Below are 20,634 nucleotides of genomic sequence, written 5' to 3' on the forward strand. Positions count from 1 at the left end.
CACATGATGACATTTAAGTGGCGGTCCAAGCTCTTGTATTGCCTAGACTAGACTACGGAAGCTCCACAATTAGAGGTCTTCCTAAATACAACATGGCCCCCCCTAAGGGCGTACCTTAATACTGCGGCCAGACTGATGACCTGTACAAGAAGAAATGATCACACTACTCCAGCCATAAAATTGCTTCCATACAAAGCAAGAATTCAGGTTAAAATTGCTTGCATTACTCCTAAACCCCTACATTACAAGATCCCCATATATCAGACTCAAAAGCTTGAGTTATCAGGGGGATGCAAACCCTCACAAAGTGCAAACTATTTACTACTGAAACCACAGATTTAAAAAAAAAAAAGAGAACAAGCTCCAGAGCCTTTTCAGCCTTTGCCCTGAAGGTATGGAACTCTCTGCCACCGGAAGTCCGTCGAATCTCATCCACCTAATCATTCATAAATGAACTAAAATCAATACTAATTAATACGTTTTTGCACTGACACATTGTTTTATTGTTTATATATCTATAATTCTGATACTCTGATTGATCACTACGTTGATGTGTAACTATTGACTTCATCTTTTGCATGCTCCTATATGTAATTTGTGTCTGTTCCTACTACTGTATCTTACATACCCTATAATTTGAAGCGCTCGGATACCCTCTTGGGTCTTGTTTGGACTATACACAACTTTATTAAAAAAATATAGAGGTGATGGTGTTAACTTTACACACGATGGGAACATAGTGTTTCTAGGCAACCTGAAACTTTGCATACAGTCCTGTATGTAGCTGTTGTATACACACACTCAACACAAAGGCTCTTGTGGGAGCCACCCAAGAGCCCAAAATGTGTTTATTCTCTTGTTAAAGGATTTTTTTTTAAATTCACGGCAACTTCGCAATGATCATGCCACAGAATCGCAAAACAAATGCAAACATTCAGCGACCACCACCACATAAAAAAAATTATAACTTTAAAAATTCATTTTAGCTATTACAATACACACAATACTAACATAAAGAACATGTTTGTACACATATATTTGTAGTAACTTAAAAAAAAAACTGTGTTTGCCCGTACTTTTCGCTGTGACGCCGAGAGTCGCAAATACTTCAGTAACTATGACTTCACGCCTTTTTTTGAGTGGTTTAAAACACATATATGAACACATTTGACAGTATTTTAGACACCAGGGGTTTATTACTGCACTGTTTAAAGTCATATTTGTGTTGTGAGTTTGTATAAAAACAATAATTTAAACCTATTTTCCGTTTTTGCCGTGGCTTCTGACATCACGATGATATCGGTAGTTGGGATCGCTGCAAATGTCACAAAATGGCAAAACCAATGCAGACATTCGATAACCACCACCACATTCAAAACTTGTAACTGCAAAATGGATTATAACAAACTAAACACATTGCCTTCTAAAAAATGACTCGATTTGAGTATGTACAACTCCCTTAATATCTGTATAACACAGTGCATAACTTTTTTAGTATAATCTATAATTGCATAAATCACTCTATAGGAAGTCTCTCATTCACTGTATAAGTATTTAAGTGAATCAGTAAGCTGGGGCATCAGTATATCCAAGCTTCCGTAACGAACTGCATGACAGCCGCAGTGCGTCTATGAGTGGGTTCATCAGTGTTGCAATGGATCTGTGATTGGTTGCATAAGTCTCTCACTCAATCTAGAGTAGGTGCATGAGTGCCTTTCTAAATTTTTAAGTATCAAACTACCTGACTGGATCTGTGAGTGTATACATGCGTGTCTACGTGGGTGTCTGAGTGGGTCTGTGAGTGAGTGCATAAGTCTTTCAGTGGGTCCATCACTGGCATCGTGAATGTCTGAGTGGTTCTGTCAGTAGGTTCTGAGTGTGACTGTGAGTGGGTACCGGAGTCTGAGTGTATAACTGACTGGGTGCATAAGTCTGAGTGGGTCTATGAGTGTGTTTGTGAGTGACTGTATGGGTGTGTGTGTCCATTAGGGGATGTATGAGTTTGAATGGATTTGTGAATAGGTGTATGAGTGTCTCAATGGTCTGAGTCTGAGTGGGTGCGTGAATGGGTGCATGCATGAGTGTCTGAGTGGGTCTGTGACTGGGAGAACGAGTGTCTGAGTGGGTCTGTGAGTGGATGCATGAGCCTTGAGTGGGTGCATGTATATATGAGTGAGTTTGTGTGTGGGTGGGTGAGTTTGTGAGTGTATGAGTGAGTATGTGAGTGTATGAGTGAGTGACTGAGACCATAAGTCTCTGAGTGGTTCTATGACTGAGTGTGGGAGTGACTGTATAGGTTTGTGAGCGGTTAAATAAGTGACTCAGTGGGTCTGTGAGTAGATACGTGAGTGGCTCTGTACATGGGTGCGCGACTTCCTGAGTGAGTCTGTAAGTGGGTACATTAGTATCTGAGTGGGTCTGTGAGTGGGTGCATGAGTTTACCACACATGGGTCTGTGAGTGGGTGTAAAAGTCTCTAAGTGGGTTTGAGACTGTACGCATGAGTCTATAGGTAGGTCGCTAAGTAGGTGCATGAGTCTGAGTGGGTCTGTACATGTGTGCATCACTCTGTTAGTCTAAGTGGGTGCACGAGTACCTGAATGGGTATGTGATTAGGTACATGTGTATCTGAGTGTGTATGTTACTGAATGTATACGTCTGTGAGTGGGTATATGAATAGGAGTATAAGTGTCTGAGTGAGTTTGTGAGTGCATACGTAAGTGTGTGACAGTCACCGGCGAGTGTGTGCAAAGATATATATTTTTATATTTTTTCCAATACTCTCGATTACGTCACGATCTTCGCAATGTCACAGCAACAGTACACAGGGGCCTCCCTGGCGATCGCAGCATTGTAGCGAATATCACAGGTGATTAAAAAAAACAAATCTTTTGGACACATTTGTGTCACTAATACTCCCATTTCTCAAACATGGGGTCAGAGTTACCTCCATCCTGAGCTTTCTGTTCAGGTTGCGTCCAGCCAATCGGCACATTCACGTTGCCGAGCGCATAGAGTGCGGACTGATGGTCGCTCTTTTCGCTATAGAGCTGCCGCACTTTGGAACACACTTCCTGTGCATATTCGTGGCCTAGAGGACTACCTGGAATTTAGGGAGGCCATTAAGACTCCGCTCTTCCCCATTAACTAGCTGGTGTCACTCTGCAGTCTGTTGGTCTTTCTTTCAGCGCCGAAACGCCCTTTTGCTGGGGCAGCTGTCGCGCTATATAAGACACCCTAACATAACATAACCCTTACATTCGCGACTAATCGCGGATAGTCGCTAAATATCCACTTCCAGTGATATCACTGTCATTTTCTGCTGTGATTTCGCAAAAAGTACTCCACGGATTTGCACCAAATAACAAAAAGCACAATCAGCATAACAACATCTACCTTTCTGCCAAATTTGGTGTCATTTTGTCCAGCATTTAGGGCTGTAGGTTCAACAATGCGTTCCTATAGGAATTGACATTATAAACGCACCCTTATTTCGCACCCCTATTTCTCGATCCCCACTGCACGGATCAACCCCAAACTTTCCATGATACACAGAACAGTTTTTGGGGAAAATTTCATGCAGATTGGTCAAATGACCTTAATATTCTAGGCAACATGTCCAAAAATGCTTTTCCTATGGAAACTAAGCCCTAGCTATAACTATCTACTGACGACCGCCAGTAGGTAAAAAATAAAATATATATTTAATTGCAAACCGTATTATTATAAAACAATAAAGCCCTTAAAACAGATTATCCTGTACAAGCAGAACATCTAATTGAGTAAAATACACTCCCAAAATTCATAAATTGTATTTATTTCTATTATTTCTTCTATGTGCCCTCTCGCCATCCCTCCTGTGTATTGACCCTGCATAATGTGTTCTAAATATATAAAATTTGATTATTTATTGATTTTAAAAAAATGCTTTAATGTAGAGTTGGCCAGGTAACAAACAAACAGTTGTGTGATGGTAGCCCATACCACCTTGTACCGAGCTCGAATAGACTGTCTTTCTTTGAGAGCATAAATGGGTCCAAAAGCCAGTTCTTTCCATAGGGTAGGTAATTGATTTCCATATCATGACAGAGTCCTTTTTGGCTTTTACTTTAGCTCAAATTGCTTGCCTTGTCAGACCTACAATAAGCCCTTGGGAATCTTCAAATATTATGAAGAGGTCATTCAGGCAGTTTTTGCGTTTTGTTTACTTGCTGTTTGTTCTCCAGTAGCTCCACTTTACCTTCTGTTTTTTAAAGCAAATGATTGACTGTTTTTTTTGCTGTGTCATGGAAGCCATGTCAGTTGAAGTAAAAACGGACAATAGCAATATGTTTATTTATGATTCGGAACTCAAATGAGTTCCAAGTAAAATTTTTACAAAAAGAGTGAGGATTTTACGATGTATTATATCATGGTATTCTCAGAATAAGGCACAATCAAAAGCATAACAATGATAATTTCACTATACAGGTGGGGTTAAACGCAAACGTGACTCCATATAATCACACAGCCCAATATATGAATTCAGAATTCAGATTATACTGTACAAACATGAAGTAAGTTCCTTTTCTAACTTTGATTGACATTTTATTTGAACCTGTACCCTTTTTGTTTTGCGCTAACCAGAGATGAACTCTGCCCACTTTGCCAATTTTGGGAAAAGTCTGTGCCCTAAGGGAAATTTGCATCTGACTGTGCTATGCTAATGTTTGAGCACTGGTTCCTGAAACCAAGCTGGAAATAATAGTATTCTTGTTCATTTAAGAGATTGATTGCGCTTCACTCTGCTACTTGATTTTCCTAGATGTTAAACTGTGCAGTTACGAGACAACGCCATCACCCAGCCCACTGGATGTTGCCATTGTGCCTCCACCCCCTGATGTGACCAGTTGTTTGGATGACTCCTCCCAGCTCTCTTCGCAATTGGACGAATCTCATCTCCTGAGTTCAGAAGGACTAGAGCCCTTTGGAACAGATTTATCCCGAGGTAGGATTAAACATTGAAATGGCTATATTTACTCTTCCACTCCATTGGAGCAGTGGTTTTAAGATCGAGAATGGAATTGCAAAGACTCAAATTTGTGCATCCCCCAATAAACTGCCCTGTTGGAGAGGACTCAGGATATGCTGCCTACAATGTGGTTAATGTTAGCCAGCTGTCTGGGTGCTATTTTGAGTGACTGTTTGAAGGATTGGATTTCTCAGGAACCCTTTTCAATGTTATCCTTTTTGCTTCAACTGAAATGGTCAGTATTTGCTCATAAGCACTGTACAACATGTTACTCTAATGCACTTACTAAAAGTATTTGCCAGAATATCCTGTCAAGAGGTGTGTGTGTAATCCTTCCTGGTACGTCCTGGAACACTATTAAGGGTGCCATGAGTAGTGGTGTCCTGTAGTTTTAGTCTGGAAGGGATAACTGTTAATGTGACTTGCTGATTTCTGTAGGCTATAGCTGACCGAGGTATTTAAGAAAATGCGATGCAGTGTTGTTGGAAATAACTCTAACAGATGTGTTGTGATGGATGTCATCTACTGTAATTGGTAGTCATGTGATCACTGCAGCAAGGGTGCAAATAATCCTTACAACAAAGCAAAACCATCACTGCACATTGAGAAGCTGTTGAGATGCTTCAAGGACAGCATAAATGATGATCCTGCATAGCCCCAACCTACCTTTTAGCCTTGGTGTTCCCTTTCCAGCCCTTACCAAACCCTAGAGGGACACAGTGATTCTCCACAGTAGTACTTTCTTTCATTGATAGCCATAAACATTGAATGATTGCCTATACTATTTTAATCTGTTCACTAAAAAAGGGGCACATTTAACGTAATCACTGGTGGAAAACTAGGTGACAACTACAGTGTTTTGATAGAGTGCGGACTCTTTTTACCATACTCACCTGGGCCCATTAAATAATATACACTTTGAACAGGTAAACCTACGCTAATCAGCAATTTAATTTAACCATTTAGGACCTATACTGTTTGTCTTACCAATCCTTGTCACCGGTACCTAGAGTCCTAAGGGATCAAGGGTGTTAGCATAATAGGCAGTAAATAAACATTTTCACTCGTAAAATATTCCACAGACTCGGGGAAAAATGTTAACACTTTATCTATGTAAATTCTTAAATGTCAGAGTCCCTACTAAATTAGTCACAACTTGTTCAATTAGGAAGAATATAATAAAAGCAAGATGATGCAAAAATATTATGAGACTTTCTTTAAGCATTGAAACATAGGAAGGGTAAGAAAAAGGAAACAGTACAATGCCATACCCACATGAATTTTATATTTACCTAGAATGGTGTGAAGACCAACCCTGGCCACGGGCTGGGATAAAGGACAGGTCCCCCGATAGTGCAGGTGCCAATAGAACAGGGAAAGTGCAGATCAGAATTCAGGATAAGTACGGACCAGATTGGATCAGGACAGAACCACTGCAAGTCAGGACCGGCACCCACAGCTAAAGTGCAACGCCAGCGTTGCAACTCTCTCTGCAGGTAACAGTCGGACCCCGATTGGGTTATCGAACCTTCTCCCACAGAACCCCGATTGGGTTATCAAACTCTTTCCCAGAACCCCGATTGGGTTATCGAATCTTCTGACAGAGTGCTCCACCAGCACCTCTGCTCTCGATCGCCTATTGAGTGCGTTGGGTCAGTGACAGGTCAGCTATTCGGACAATCTAACTAGCTAAGCCTACCTTAGTTATACCATTTTCCAGGGCAGTGTACCACCCCCCAATGTTGCAAAGGTGTGTATTCCCTCAATTTGATTGATCAAAAGACAAGGAGAGGTCATCACATCATTCTCAGTTATGAGGTCACTTGATTCATATACAAAAATTTATGTTCCCTCCCATAGTTTTATTTTCCCATGCACTTTTATTCCTCCCAACAATGTTTTTTTTAATAACAAATATAATGTATACGAAGATTGGTAAGTTGTCTTCCTTTCCGTGGGTCAATAGTTCATTTTCCCTGGCACATCACAGGCAAGACTGTCGTTGGTGTAGATTCAATGCCATGGCTTGTGGACTCAGGAGAAATCAGTACATGCGCGTTGAGAGTCTCAAGATGGAGTTCAGCAATGACACATCAGGCCCAAATACGAGCTAGTAGCAAAGTCAAAGAGAAACAATTTTAGAACAAAGAATAAATTAATGCACTGTATACCACTTATCTCTACTCTATGCCCATTACTTTATTTTAACTACAGCGTTTAGGAATTAAGCGGATCGAACAATTTATTAAAGCTGCAATGCAAGCGTTAGCACATGAAACACATAGAGCAGCCATCTTTAGTTCTAGAGCGCAGAAGCAAAGTTTTCCCACCAAAGCAGAAAGTACGTCATGTTACCTGAGTGTGACAGACGCATGCGCAGAAAAGTTCCAGCGTTGCGGCGGCCATATGAAGTTACTCGAGTTACGGTTAGTAAGAGGCACATTGTTAAGCTTCCCCAGCTTACTAGAAATGTCGTGTGGTGCATTGTTAGTGAGACAAAACATGTTTATTAGTGCATTACGGTTTATTTTGAGAGGGTTGAGTACAAGCAAGTCTCTTTACGTGCGAAACCTTGCTCCATCAGTTCACAGACCTTTTTGAAAGAAAATGAAAATAAAATAATGGTGTTGACACTAGATAGGTAACAGCCCCATGACACTGAACAGTGGCACTGCTCCCTTTAAGGGAGTCCGCAGTTGCCGTTAGCCCAGTTCTCTTTTGCGTCTAATGTGATCACCTTCCTCCCTGTTTGATCTTTAAAACTAAAAAACGTCACTAACTTGAATGTCTTCAAATCTAAGGTGGGGCAAGAAACTGGTGGACAAATGAAGCTCTTTGCCTTGAAATACAAAAATCCATTGCCTATGAAGCTGCACAAGCTAATGTTTTTCTGGTGTACCCTACAGATCTTCGAAACAGCAGCTTACGGTCCAGCTGCTGTTCCTTCATCTTTTTTCATAGTCTTCACAGCTGATTTCCATTGTTCTTTCATTTTCTTCTGTTTATCCCTCTTCTTTCTTTTTCTCATGAACATCTCCTCCCTTCATTCTGCGCCATTATACTGATTTGCCCTATGTTACTTGTGTTTACATTTCTGAAGTCATTGTTCCTTCTACCCCTCTATCTCTTCTACCCCTCTACCCCTCTTCTACCCCTCTACCCTACTACCTCCCTACTACCTCTCTACTACCCCTCTACCTCCCCTCAACCTCTCTTCTACTCTGCTATCCCTCTACCCCTCTTCTACCCCACCCTACTACCTCTCTACTACCCTCTACCCCTCTTCTACCCCTCTACCCCTCTTCTACCCCTCTTCTACCCCTCTACCCCTCCACCCCTCTTCTACCCCTCTACCCCTCCACCCCTCCCCTACCCCTCTTCTAGCCCTCTACCCCTCCTCTAGCCCTCTACCCCTCCTCTACCCCTCTTCTAGCCCTCTACCCCTCTACACCTCTACCCATCTTCTACTCCTCTTCTACCCCTCTACCATCCCTCTACCTCTCCTCTACCTCTCCCTCTCCTCTACCTCTCTTCTACCCCTCTCCTCTATCTCTCTTCTACCCCTCTCCTCTACCTCTCTTCTACCCCTCTACTCTACCTCTCTTCTACCCCTCTTCTACCCCTTTACCTCTACTCTACCTCTTCTATCCCTCTACCCTACTACCCCACTACCACCCCTCTACCTCTCTTCTACCCCTCTACTCTACCTCTCTTCTACCCCTCTACCTCTCTTCTACCGCTCTACCGCTCTTCTACCCCTCTACCTCTACTCTACCTCTCTTCTATTCCTCTACCTCTCGTCTACCCCTCCACCTCTCTTCTACTCTTTTACCCCTCTACCTCTCTTCTACTCTTTTACCCCTCTACCTCTTTACCCCTCTACCTCTATTCTACACCTACCCCTCTTCTACCCCTCTACACATCTACCCCTCTACTACCCCTCTTATAACCCTCTACCCCTCTTTTACCCCACTACTCCTCTACTACCCCTCTACCCCACTACTACCCCTCTACTCCTCTTCTACCACTCTACCCCTCTACACTTCTACCCCTCTATACTACTACCCCTCTAGGCTACTACCCCTCTAGACTACTACCCCTTTACTACCCCTCTATTACCCCTCTCCATCCCCTCTACCACCCCTCTACCCCTCTTTTATCCCTCTTCTCCTCTTTTACCCCTCTACCACCCCTCTACCACCCCTCTACCTCTCTACTGCCCATCTACCCCGCTACCCCTCTTCTACCCCTCTACCCCTCTACCCCTCTACCACCCTTCTACCCCTCTTCTATCCCTCTTCTAACGTTCTACCCCTCTAACCCTCCATCTCTACTCTACCTCTCTTCTACCCATCTACCTCTACTCTACCTCTCTTCTACCCCTCTACCTCTGTTCTACCCCTCTACCCTAATACCTCTCTACTACCTCTTCTACCCCTCTATCCCTCCTCTACCCCTCCTCTACCCCTCTACTAGCCCTCTACCCCTCTTCTACCCCTACACCTCTACCACTCTACCCCTCTACACCTCTACTCATCTTCTACTCCTCTTCTACCCCTCTACTCTACTACCCCTCTACCTCTTCTACCCCTCTCCTCTACCTATCCCCTACCCCCTATTCTACCTCTCTTCTACCCCTCTACTCTACCTCTCTTCTACCCCTCTCCCTCTACCTCTCTTCTTCCCCTCTACCTCTACTCTACCTCTCTTCTACCCTTCTACCACCCCTCTTCTACCCCTCTACCCTACTACCCCTCTACCCCCCCTCTACTCTTCTACCCCTCTTCTACCCCTCTTCTACCCCTCTTCTACCCCTCTTCTACCCCTCTTCTTCCCCTCTTCTACCCCTCTTCTTCCCCTCTTCTACCCCTCTACTACCCCTCTACTACCCCTCTACTACCCCTCTACTACACCTCTACTACCCCTCTTCTACCACCCCTCTACCATCCCTCTACCTCTCTTCTATCCCTCTACCTTTCTTCTACCCCTCCACCTCTCTTCTACTCTTCTACCCCTCTACCTCTTTTCTACCTCTCTTCTACCCCTCTACCTCTATTCTACCCCTCTACCCCTCTTCTACTCCTCTACACCCCTCTACTACCCCTCTTATAACCCACTACCCATGTTCTACCCCTCTACCCCCCTTCTACCCATCTACCCCTCTACTCCCCCTCTACCCATCTTCTACCATTCTTCCCCACTACTACCCCTCTACTCCTTTTCTACCACTTTACCCTTCTACCCCTCTACTCTACTACCCCCCTACTCTACTACCCCTCTACATCCCCTCTATCTCTCTACTACCTCTCTGATACCCCTCTACCCCTCTTTTACCCAACTACCACCCATTTACCTCTCTACTGCCCCTCTACCCCTCTTCTACCCCGCTACCACTCTTCTACCCCTCTACCCCTCTACCCCTCTACCCTCTTCTACCCTCTTCTACCCCTCTAACCCTCTTCTACCCCTCCACCTCTACTCTACCTCTCTTCTACCCCTCTACCTCTCTTCTACCCCTCTACCTCTCTTCAACCCCTCTACCTCTGTTCTACCCCTCTACCTCTGTTCTATCCCTCTACCTGTTCTACCCCTCTACCTCTACGCTACCTCTCTTCTATCCATCTGCCTCTCTACCCCCTTCTGCCCCTCTACCCTACTACCTCTCCACAACCCCTCTACCCCCTATTACCCCTCTACCTCCTATTACCCCTCTACCTCCCTTCTACTCTTCTACCCCTCTACCTCTCTTCTACCCCTCTACCTCTCTTCTACTCCTCTACCTCTCTTCTACTCCTCTACCTCTCTTCTACTCCTCTACCTCTCTTCTACTCCTCTACCTCTCTTCTACCCCTCTACCTCTCTTCTACTCCTCTACCTCTCTTCTACTCCTCTATCTCACTTCTACTCCTCTATCTCTTCTACCCCTCTCTCTTCTACCCCTCTTCTACCCCTCTACCACCCCTCTACTACCCCTCTACCCCTCTTCTACCACTCTTCTACCCCTCTTCTACCCCTCTTCCACACTACTACCCCTCTACACTTCTACCACCCCTCTACCCATCTACTTTACCTCTCTTCTATCCCTCTACCTCTCTTCTATCCCTCTACCTCTCTTCTACCCCTCCACCTCTCTTCTACCCCTCCACCTCTCTTCTACCCCTCCACCTCTCTTCTACCCCTCCACCTCTCTTTTACCCCTCCACCTCTCTTCTACCCCTCCACCTCTCTTCTACCCCTCCACCTCTCTTCTACCCCTCCACCTCTCTTCTACCCCTCCACCTCTCTTCTACCCCTCCACCTCTCTTCTACCCCTCCACCTCTCTTCTATCCCTCTTCTACCTCTCTACCCTACTACATCTCTACTACCCCTCTACCTCCCCTCTACCTCCCCCTCTCTTCTACTCTTCTATCCCTCTACCCTACTACCTCTGTACTACCTCTTCTACCCCTCTTGTACCCTTCTACCCCTCTACCTCTCTTCTACCCCTCTACCTCTATTCTACCCCTATACCTCTATTCTACCCCTCTTCTACCCCTCTACACTTCTACTACCCCTCTTATAACCCTCTACCCTTCTTCCCCACTACTACCCTTCTACTCCTCTTTACCCCTCTACACCTCTACTCTAGTACCCCTCTACCTCTATTCTACCCCTCTTATAACCCTCTAGCCATCTCCTACCCCTCGACACCTCTGCCCCTCTACTACCCCTCTTATAACCCTCTACCCCTCTTCCCCACTACTACCCCTCTACTCCTCTTTACCCCTCTACCCCTCTACGCCTCTACACCTCTGCTCTGCTACCCCTCTACCTCTATTCTACCCCTCTACTACTCCTCTTATAACCCTCTACCCATCTTAAAGGAGAGGCTGGGACAGATTGAGGAGACACAGTCATCAAAGAAGGTACAGAAAACCCCTTCTATTGCTTCTCCACAATCTGAAAAGGAGAAGGTATTCAAAAAACCTTCTACTGTCCCTCAGGAGGGAAAATCGGATAAGAAATCTCGTCCGTCGACGCCGAAAATATCAGGTACGTCGACAACGACATACAAAAGTCATTTGATATCTTAGTCGACGTTTAAGGTACCTGTTCCTTTCTCGTCGACGATGGTGCTTACATCTTCAACGTCGACGATGATGACATCGAAGATAGCGTCGACGAGTGAAACGTCGACGAGAACGACATTGACGACAGCGGTGATGGTTATGACGACGAGCTCGTTGACGATCAGTCCACAGTCGATGAGGTCCATCTCTCCGTCGCCGGTACTGTCGACGTTCCCGTCTACGACGAGTTTGTCGACGTTTCCGTCGATGACGAGCTCATCGACGACGTAGGTGACGATTCAAAAGGTCCACATTTCTATTAAAAGACAGCAGATCACCCCAGAGATGACATCTCCTCGCAGAGTCAGACTCTGATGACTACTATACGGAGGAACACCATTTTGTTCAGCAAGAGAGGCCTCAACAACAACAAGACATGGTGGCAATGCCTTCCTCTCTCATAACAGACTTGCAGATGATGCTACAGGATTACAAAAGAAGGTTTCCGTCTCAAGCTTCGGACCAGCAAGCGCAGGCTCCTCCTCCTTCCATTCCTGCTACTCCTCCAGTTACAGTGACACCTCAGGTGTCTTGAGTTTCGGAGCCAGATCCAAAAGATAGCCATCGGGAGGTTATTGCTTTTCAGGATGATGACTCCACTGATGATGATCATCAGGTAGATCAAAACCCAGACCCGGATAGAGATTTGGATGAGTATGTTCTGTAGTAGGGGAATCTCTGTGTATAGTCATACTCTAGTGAATAGTCCCGCTCATGAGCGTGGACCCCGGAGCAATCAAAAATAATCTCTTAAGCTGTCTAAAAATGTAGTCCTGCACAGACACTTAAGAGAGAATTTAAAGACCGATAATGCAGCCTATATCCACAGGCTACACTGTCCAGTACTTCAGCTAGACATTCCACCAAAACCACAAACAGTACAGCCTGCCAAGTTTCCTTCATAGAGAAAAACTTTGCCAACAAAGCCTCTGGAATGATAGAGAGGAAGGGGAGGACAGACCAGCCCCATAGGCTGCCATTATGTGGCTCAAAAAGGGATACCGTGCCTTTAAGAAAACTTTCTAGAAATTTCTCAGTATTCCAGAATACCCAGCAGATCCCATTTACTTTCAGTTCTTTTTTCCGGCTCCTGCTAGCAGGACCCTGGAGCATTGAGCTCTCCCTTTTTTGGGTTTATTGTAAGAATTTTGCACTTTTAAAGTGTGTGAATGTTTACACTCGACGTGTTTTGGTGCCCTCTTCCTTTTCTAGTATTCTGAGCACTCCTTTTTTGTCAAAAATGCCAGCATTGTTTGGTAAATGCCCGGAGTGCTCCAGGAAGAAGGCCAAGTCGGACGCACACCCTGTGTGTATCCTGTGCCTCCCTTCTACTCATTTACCTGAGAAGTGTGAGATTTGCCAGACCTTCTCCACCAGGACCCTGAGAGACAGAAGGAAGATCGGGCTCCAAGGCCTGGAAGAAAGAAGGCTGCAGAGTCAAGGTGGGTCTGGGCATGCTCGATCTGCTTCCTCTGCCCATGCTGAGGCCTCTGGGGGGCTCCCCAGCGTCAAGAAGGCCAAAAAGCGTCGCCGTTCTCCGTCGACGTCTATGGCGACGACTGCGTCGAGAGGCATGACGGCGATCTGCTCCCCGTCTCCCCAGGGCTCTGGGTCGAGGCGACGTCGACGTTCGTCGTCGAGGGGACTGACGAGACCGCCGTCGAGGTCGCCGCCGAAGACGTCATCATCATCGTCGTCGTCATCTTCGACACTTCTACGTCGTAAGGATTCCAGACGGCGTCGGCGCTTGCCGTCGAGGCGACACCGCCGTTCGCCCTCGACTCGACGGTCGGCGTCGAGAAGGGCACATTCGACATCAAGGCGCAGATCATCAGCGTCGCGGCGGCGAAGCCCGTTGTCGAGGCATAGGTCTTCGACGCCGAGACGACGTTCGTCGGTGTCGAGGAGGCGTTCTTCGACGCCGAAGAGGCGCTCGGTGCCTAAGAGGAAGAGATCATCCTCCAGGAGGCGTTCTGGAGCCCCAGGGGTCCTTCCGGATCCTCCGGGGCACAACGGCGACGTCGGTCACCGACAGGGGGCGCTGCCTCTCGATCGCCTACGCCAAGAAAGAAGATGAGGGAGTCACCGGGCTCGGTGTACTCTGTGGTGTACTCTCCCCCCAAGCCGAAGTCACCTACTCCTCCTCCACTGCCTAAGGAGCCGCCGCCTCGCACTTCTTCACCACCACCTCCTCCTGTTCCTCCACATGGACCGCCACGGGCTCCGAGGTCGGCCTCACTGACGCACCGCCCTACGCCGCCTAAGGGGGCCCGTCGGCCGAGGTCCCCGGTCAGGCCACCACCGCAGGCTCCGCCGTAAGCACCCGCGGAACTCCCAAGGCCTAGAAGACCTAGATCTCGCTCCGGACGGAGAGGGAGGTCCAGGAGTCGCCGTCGCTCATCGACGAGATCCAGACGACACCGTAGGAGGGGTTGGTCTAGGTACAGCACGGATTCGTCCAGTGCAAGAGGCTATTCGCCAACTCTATCAGGATCCCCTCGGACGAGTGTATCCCCTGTGGACGACGTGGTCTCCTTTCAGGAAGTCTTGTTGAGGGGTGCGAGCAAGCTGGGCATCCAACTGACTGTGCCCACGCCTACGACCTACGTAATATTTGAGACTCTCCACAAGAAGCACCTATCTAGGCCTCTGTTGCTTTTGGTGCCGGGATTAGTGGAGCCCGCCATGGAGCTCTTCCTCACTCCGGCAGTGACGAAAGCAGCCCCCTCCAGGCTGCAAATGAAATACAAGGCTCCTGATGCGGACCCGGCTTTTCTCCGATTATATCCAACTCCGGATTCTGTAATTGTGACGGCAGCAAGGAAGCAACACGCCACCAACCCCGTCCTCAAATGTGCCTCCGGACAAGGAGAGTCGCTGGTTGGACTCAGCGGGCAGGAAGGTGTGCGGGACGGCCGCTACCTCCATGAAGGCTGCCAGTGCGTCGGCTCTGTTGGGGCGCTATGATCGGGTGCTGTGGGAGTCCCTCCAACAGTTCGCCAACCTCCTCCCACGGGAGAAGGAGGAGGACTTTATGGAGATCCTGAATGAGGGAAGCCCAAGGACCAGAAGAAGAACTACCGCCCGTTCCAGAGACGGTACGGGGCACAGGGCAGAGGGCGAGGTCAACAGTCTGAAAAGCAACAGCAGCAGCAGCAGAAGCAGCAGCAGCAGTTCCAGAGGAAGCCCTTCCAGAAACGTCAGAGGGGCAGGGGTGGTCAGCAGTCTGCCACCGCGACCAAAGGCCTGGCCGGGTCTAGGCCCTGAGCGATTACTTCCCCGTCATCCGTTACCCACTCCGGTGGGGGGAAGCGTTCAATATTTTCTGGCAGAGTGGAGAAAAATTACTCCGGACAAGTGGGTGCTGAATTTTGTTTGCAATGGATACAGTCTTCGGTTCATCAGCCCGCCTCCAGCAATTCCACCGGTTTGCTCGCAGTTTCAGCTGCGAGAGCTCCAAGCAGAGGCCGATACCCTGTTAAGGAAAAGGGCGATAGAAGACGTCCCTCTGTCTCAAAGGAGAAGAGGTCTGTACTCACGGTTCTTTCTGGTCCGTAAAAAGGACAAGAACGAGTTCAGGCCTATTCTGGATTTGCGACAAGCAAACAAGTGGATTCGCAGAGAGAAGTTTCACATGCTGTCTTTGCAATAGATTTACCCTCCACTGCAAAGGGGAGACTGGCTGTGCGCGATAGACCTACAGGATGCATACTTCCATGTGCTCATTGCACAGAAACACCGGAAGTTCCTGCGATTCCAAGTCGGCGCCAATCCCTATCAATACACAGTGTTACCGTTCGGGCTGAAGTCTGCGCCCAGGACCTTTTCCAAATACATGGCAGTGGTAGCGGCACACCTGAGAAAGAACAAGGTGTTTGTCTACCCGTACCTGGACGATTGGTTGATCAACTGTGTGTGTATCATAGCATAATCATAACAGCCAGAAGGGAAGGGTAGATGCATAAAGGAACCACAAATACACTTAAATACAAAAAACCTTATTTCATTTAATACATGTTCATATTAAAAAACAAAAAATACATCAATAACAATATTACATAAAATTCGGCAGAAAACCGAAATACACAAGTTATACAGTATTGACAAAAATTAATCATTTCACAATCGGTTCCTCCGACCCAACGAGGGAAAGGATTCTATTCCAGGTTTTTCCTGGTTCGCAAGACGGAAGAAAAGTAGCGCCCAATTCTAGACCTGAGGGAGCTCAACACCTATCTCATAAAACTCTCTTTTCGGATGGTTTCTCTCCAGGATATATTGCATCTACTAAATCCTGGCGATTATATGGCAACTCTAGATCTAGAGGACGCATATTTTCATGTTCCCATTCATCCGGCCCACAGGCGGTATCTTCACTTTACAGCAGCCAAGAGCCACTTTCAGTTCAAAGTCCTACCTTTCGGACTAAGATCTGCACCGCGTATATTTACAAAGGTATTTGCACCAGTGGCAGCTTTTCTCAGAAGGCAGTCTCTGCAGGTGTTTCCCTTCTTGGACGACTGGCTGATAAAAGCTCCAACCTCTCAAGCAGCCTCAAAAGCAGTCGAGGATTGTATTCAACTTTTCAGTCATCTGGGTCTAGGCCTAAACAGAAGCAAGTCTGTCTTTCTTGCGTCCAGGTCGGCAAGATTTCTGGGTGTCATTCTGGATACAACTCTTTGCAAAGCTTTCTCTTCAGAGGAGAGACAGAACAGACTGATTCTTTCTGCCAACCGCTTTCGAAGGAAACAAACTCTTTCAGTCCGTCAGTACAAATCCCTTCTAGGATTGATGTAATCTTGCATTGCATTAATTCCACACTGCAGGCTTCACATGCGTCCCCTGCAGGAACAACTAGACTTACAATGGCATCAAGCACAGGGGTTTCGCGAAGGCAGGATAAAGATTACTCGTGTCATGAAGAAGGCGATCAGGTGGTGGACTGTAACAAGCAATATCGAGGAAGGTCTCTCCTTCGCGGTTCCTCCCTCTCCGTTAGTCCTGACCACAGACTCTTCTCTAGAAGGCTGGGGAGCTGTATTACAGGATCTTCAAGTGAGCGATCACTGGTCTCCAGAGCATCGCACCTCTCACATCAACCTACTAGAACTGAGATCAATTAGTTTTGCTCTACAAGCTTTCCTTCCAAAAATTCGAAATTCTACAGTCCTGGTGCATACAGACAACACAACGGCCATGCATTATGTGAACAAGCAGGGCGGAACAAAATCCAAACTCCTTTCAAAAGAGGCACAGGAGATCTGGGAATGGGTTATTTGTCACCAGATATCTCTCTCAGCAGAACATCTACCAGGTTCTCTCAATGTGGAGGCGGATTCATTGAGCCGCCTAAGGTCAGTCTCCCATGAATGGGAATTGGATCTGAGAACTCTCGACAGAATATTCTCTAGTTGGGGCACTCTTCTTATAGACCTGTTCGCGACTCCACAGAACAAGAAATGCCAATTCTACGCAAGCAGGAATCACTATCGAGGGTCGCTGGGGAATGCCCTTTCGATAGCCTGGTCAGGCGCATTTCTTTCCGCCTTTCCACCGATTCCTTTGATACCAAGGATACTGAGGAAACTCAAGACGGAATGCTGCACCATGATTTTAATAGCCCCAGCTTGGCCCTGCCAATTTTGGTTCACAGAGCTCCTCCTTCTATCTCAGGATCAACAAATTCTCCTGCTTCCAATTCCTACCCTGCTGACTATGTCCCAGGGCCAAGTAATGCATCCGAACCCTAGCTCTCTGCAATTGACAGCTTGGCTCCTGAGCACCGGGAGTTCAATGCTTTAGATATCCCTCAAGATTGCAAGGACATTTTAGCTCAAGCTCGGGCTCCTGGTACAAACGGAACCTATCGTGCAAAACTGAAGCGTTTTTGTACATGGTGCCAAAAGGAGAATCTTCATCCTTTTACTTCAGCTCCTCATAAAATCTTACAGTACGTATTGTCTTTGGCCAAATCAGGACTTCAACACTCTTCCATTAAAGTGCATCTGACAGCGATCTCGAGGTTCAGACGAACAACCTCCGGCCCTTCTCTTTGGTTCGCGAGGGTGATCAAGCAATTTCTAAAGGGTCTATTCAGGGCTTTCCCTCCGGTGAGACCTCCTCCCCCAATTTGGCAACTCAACCTGGTCCTTGCCCATCTCATGAGGGCTCCTTTTGAACCAAAACATAGAGCGGACATGAAGTTTGTGTCCTGGAAGATTGCTTTTCTTCTGGTGGTAACATCAGCCAGGAGAGTTGGAGAACTTCAAGCTCTCACAATTGTTGAGCCTTTCTTACAGTTCAAAAAAGAATCTTTGATCTTACGGACAAATCCGAAATTTATCCCAAAGGTTCCTTCGGATTTTCACCTAAATGAGCCTATAGTACTAAAGACTTTCTTTCCTCGACCTTCATCTCTGGCGGAGAGATCTCTCCACACTTTGGATGTCCAAAGATGCCTGAAGTTTTATCTTCAACGTACGAAAGAATTCAGGAAGACGTCACAACTTTTTGTCGCTTTTAGCGCTTTACCCTGTCAAAGCAGGGGATATCACGTTGGATTGGTAGCACGATTCATTTCTGTCTTCAAGCAGCGAGAAAGCTGCTGAGGGGACGGATCAAAGCTCATTCTACGAGATCAGTGTCATCATCTACGGCTTTGTTCTCTGGTGTCCCTATCAAGGACATTTGTAGGGCAGCTACATGGAGCAGTGCCCATTCATTCACGAAACATTACTGTTTGGATTCTTCCACAAGGAGTGATACAGCAGTCGGACAAGCAGTCCTGAGGAATTTATTCCAGGGAGCGGTGAGCTTTCCCTTCTATCCCTCCTTCCTTTATTGCACATTTTGTACTTTATAATATTACTTATTTATTGTTACAAACTTTTTTTGCCAATTATGATAATACTTATGCTGGGTTATGCTAATATGCATGTAACAAAATGTGCATTTGTGGATTACTGCTAGCTACTCTGATACAAAGCATGGGAATCTATGAAAGTCCAATACTGGGGCAAGAAAATAAGTTACTTACCTGTAACTTTGGTTCCCCAGTATTGGTACTTTCATAGACTCCCATGCGCCCACCCACCTCCTCGGGAAAGCTCAGCCTTCAGCAAATGTAATTACTTTTACACAACGGCTACGAAAATCTGAGGCTCTGAGGCTCTCTCAGGAGGGTTCTATGGGGTGAGGCTACTTGGATTGGTTGCTGCAATTGTTTTGGTCTCTTTTACAAAAAGAGGCGGATAGGCTACAAAATGAGATGAGGCCTAGGCCTGTCTTTCACTTTTGTACCTACTGCTATGGTATTTTTCTATTACCGAGGCTCCCATTCCGACGACGAGGAAATGATACAAAGCATGGGAATCTATGAAAGTACCAATACTGGGGAACCAAAGTTACAGGTAAGTAACTTGTTTTCATCTGCCAGCTTAGGGCTGCGGTTGGGGAACACCGCATGCCTCTTAGGCCGTCATACTCACTCTCTGTGGGACACGGTTGCGCAGGTGCTGCCCAACTGCCCAGAGGAGGCCCAGGCAATTCCCTCCCAAGCGATTGCACCCTGGAGAGATGCAGCAAAGTTCACCATATGTTGTGGGCTGGATACCGCTGACTCACTGGGCAGGTTGATTTCCACGACGGTGGCGCTTCGGCGCCACGCCTAGTTGAGGACAACTGGCTTCTCGGGGGATGTCCAGAACACCTTGATGGACATGCCCTTTGATGGCATCCGCCTTTTTGGCAACAAGGCAGACAATGCGTTGGAGCACTACAAGGACTCCCGGGCTATGGCCAAGTCTTTAGGCCTGTCGGCTGATGGGCCTCCTCCGCCGTCTGCTTTTCGGTACTTTCGTGGCCACTGAAGGGGCACCCCACAGCGTTCGCAAAGCCACAGGCCACAGCAGCAACAATCTCAGCGTGGCCGCGGACGTGGTAACAGTCGAAGTGGTTCAGGGGGCCAGCGGGTGGGCCAGTCCACTTCCACCCCCACAGCATCCACTTCAAACCCTTCCTAGTCTGACTTTTCTGACCCATCAGATGCCAGTGAGTGGACGAATACGCCATCATCTCCAGTACTGGCGTGAGATCACTTCGGACAAGTGGGTGCTGCAAATTGTCCGAAGGGGCTACTCCCTCCCCTTGTAGGCAACCCCTCCAGCCATGCCACCTCAGTACCACCACATGTCGGGGGATCACTTGGCACTTCTCTAGCAGGAAGTTGCGGCCCTCTTGGCCAAGGGGGCCATCAAGCGCGTTCCGACGCCAGAAGTAGGTTGTGGTTGTTGTTCCCACTACTTTCTGGTCCCAAAGAAGGACAAAGGGGGCCTGCGTCCCATCTTAGACCTTCGGAACGTCAATCGTTTCCTCCGGAAGGAGAAGTTCAAGATGCTCACGCTTGCTCAGGTCTTGTCTGCCCTAGACCCACAAGATTGGATGGTGGCGTTGGACTTGCAGGATGCCTATTTCCATGTCCTTGTCCTGCCTGCCCACAGACGCTACCTGCGATTC

The 20,634-nt window shown here is 47.1% G+C and overlaps 1 protein-coding gene across 11 annotated transcripts in view; it reads left to right on the top strand.

Annotated features, from left to right (window-relative positions):
* The window catches only part of BAZ2A (bromodomain adjacent to zinc finger domain 2A), a 1,342,005-nt gene that overhangs the window by 225,720 nt on the left and 1,095,651 nt on the right, over window positions 1-20,634 (top strand). For all 11 annotated transcript variants that reach the window (XM_078689111.1, XM_078689116.1, XM_078689113.1 and 8 more), the window contains one exon: window positions 4,804-4,986. In XM_078689111.1, coding sequence (XP_078545237.1) covers window positions 4,804-4,986 — 183 coding nt within the window. The remainder of the gene's footprint in view (window positions 1-4,803; window positions 4,987-20,634) is intronic.

Source organism: Lissotriton helveticus, chromosome 1_1 (assembly GCF_964261635.1).
Source record: "Lissotriton helveticus chromosome 1_1, aLisHel1.1, whole genome shotgun sequence".
Classification (NCBI taxonomy): domain Eukaryota; kingdom Metazoa; phylum Chordata; class Amphibia; order Caudata; family Salamandridae; genus Lissotriton; species Lissotriton helveticus.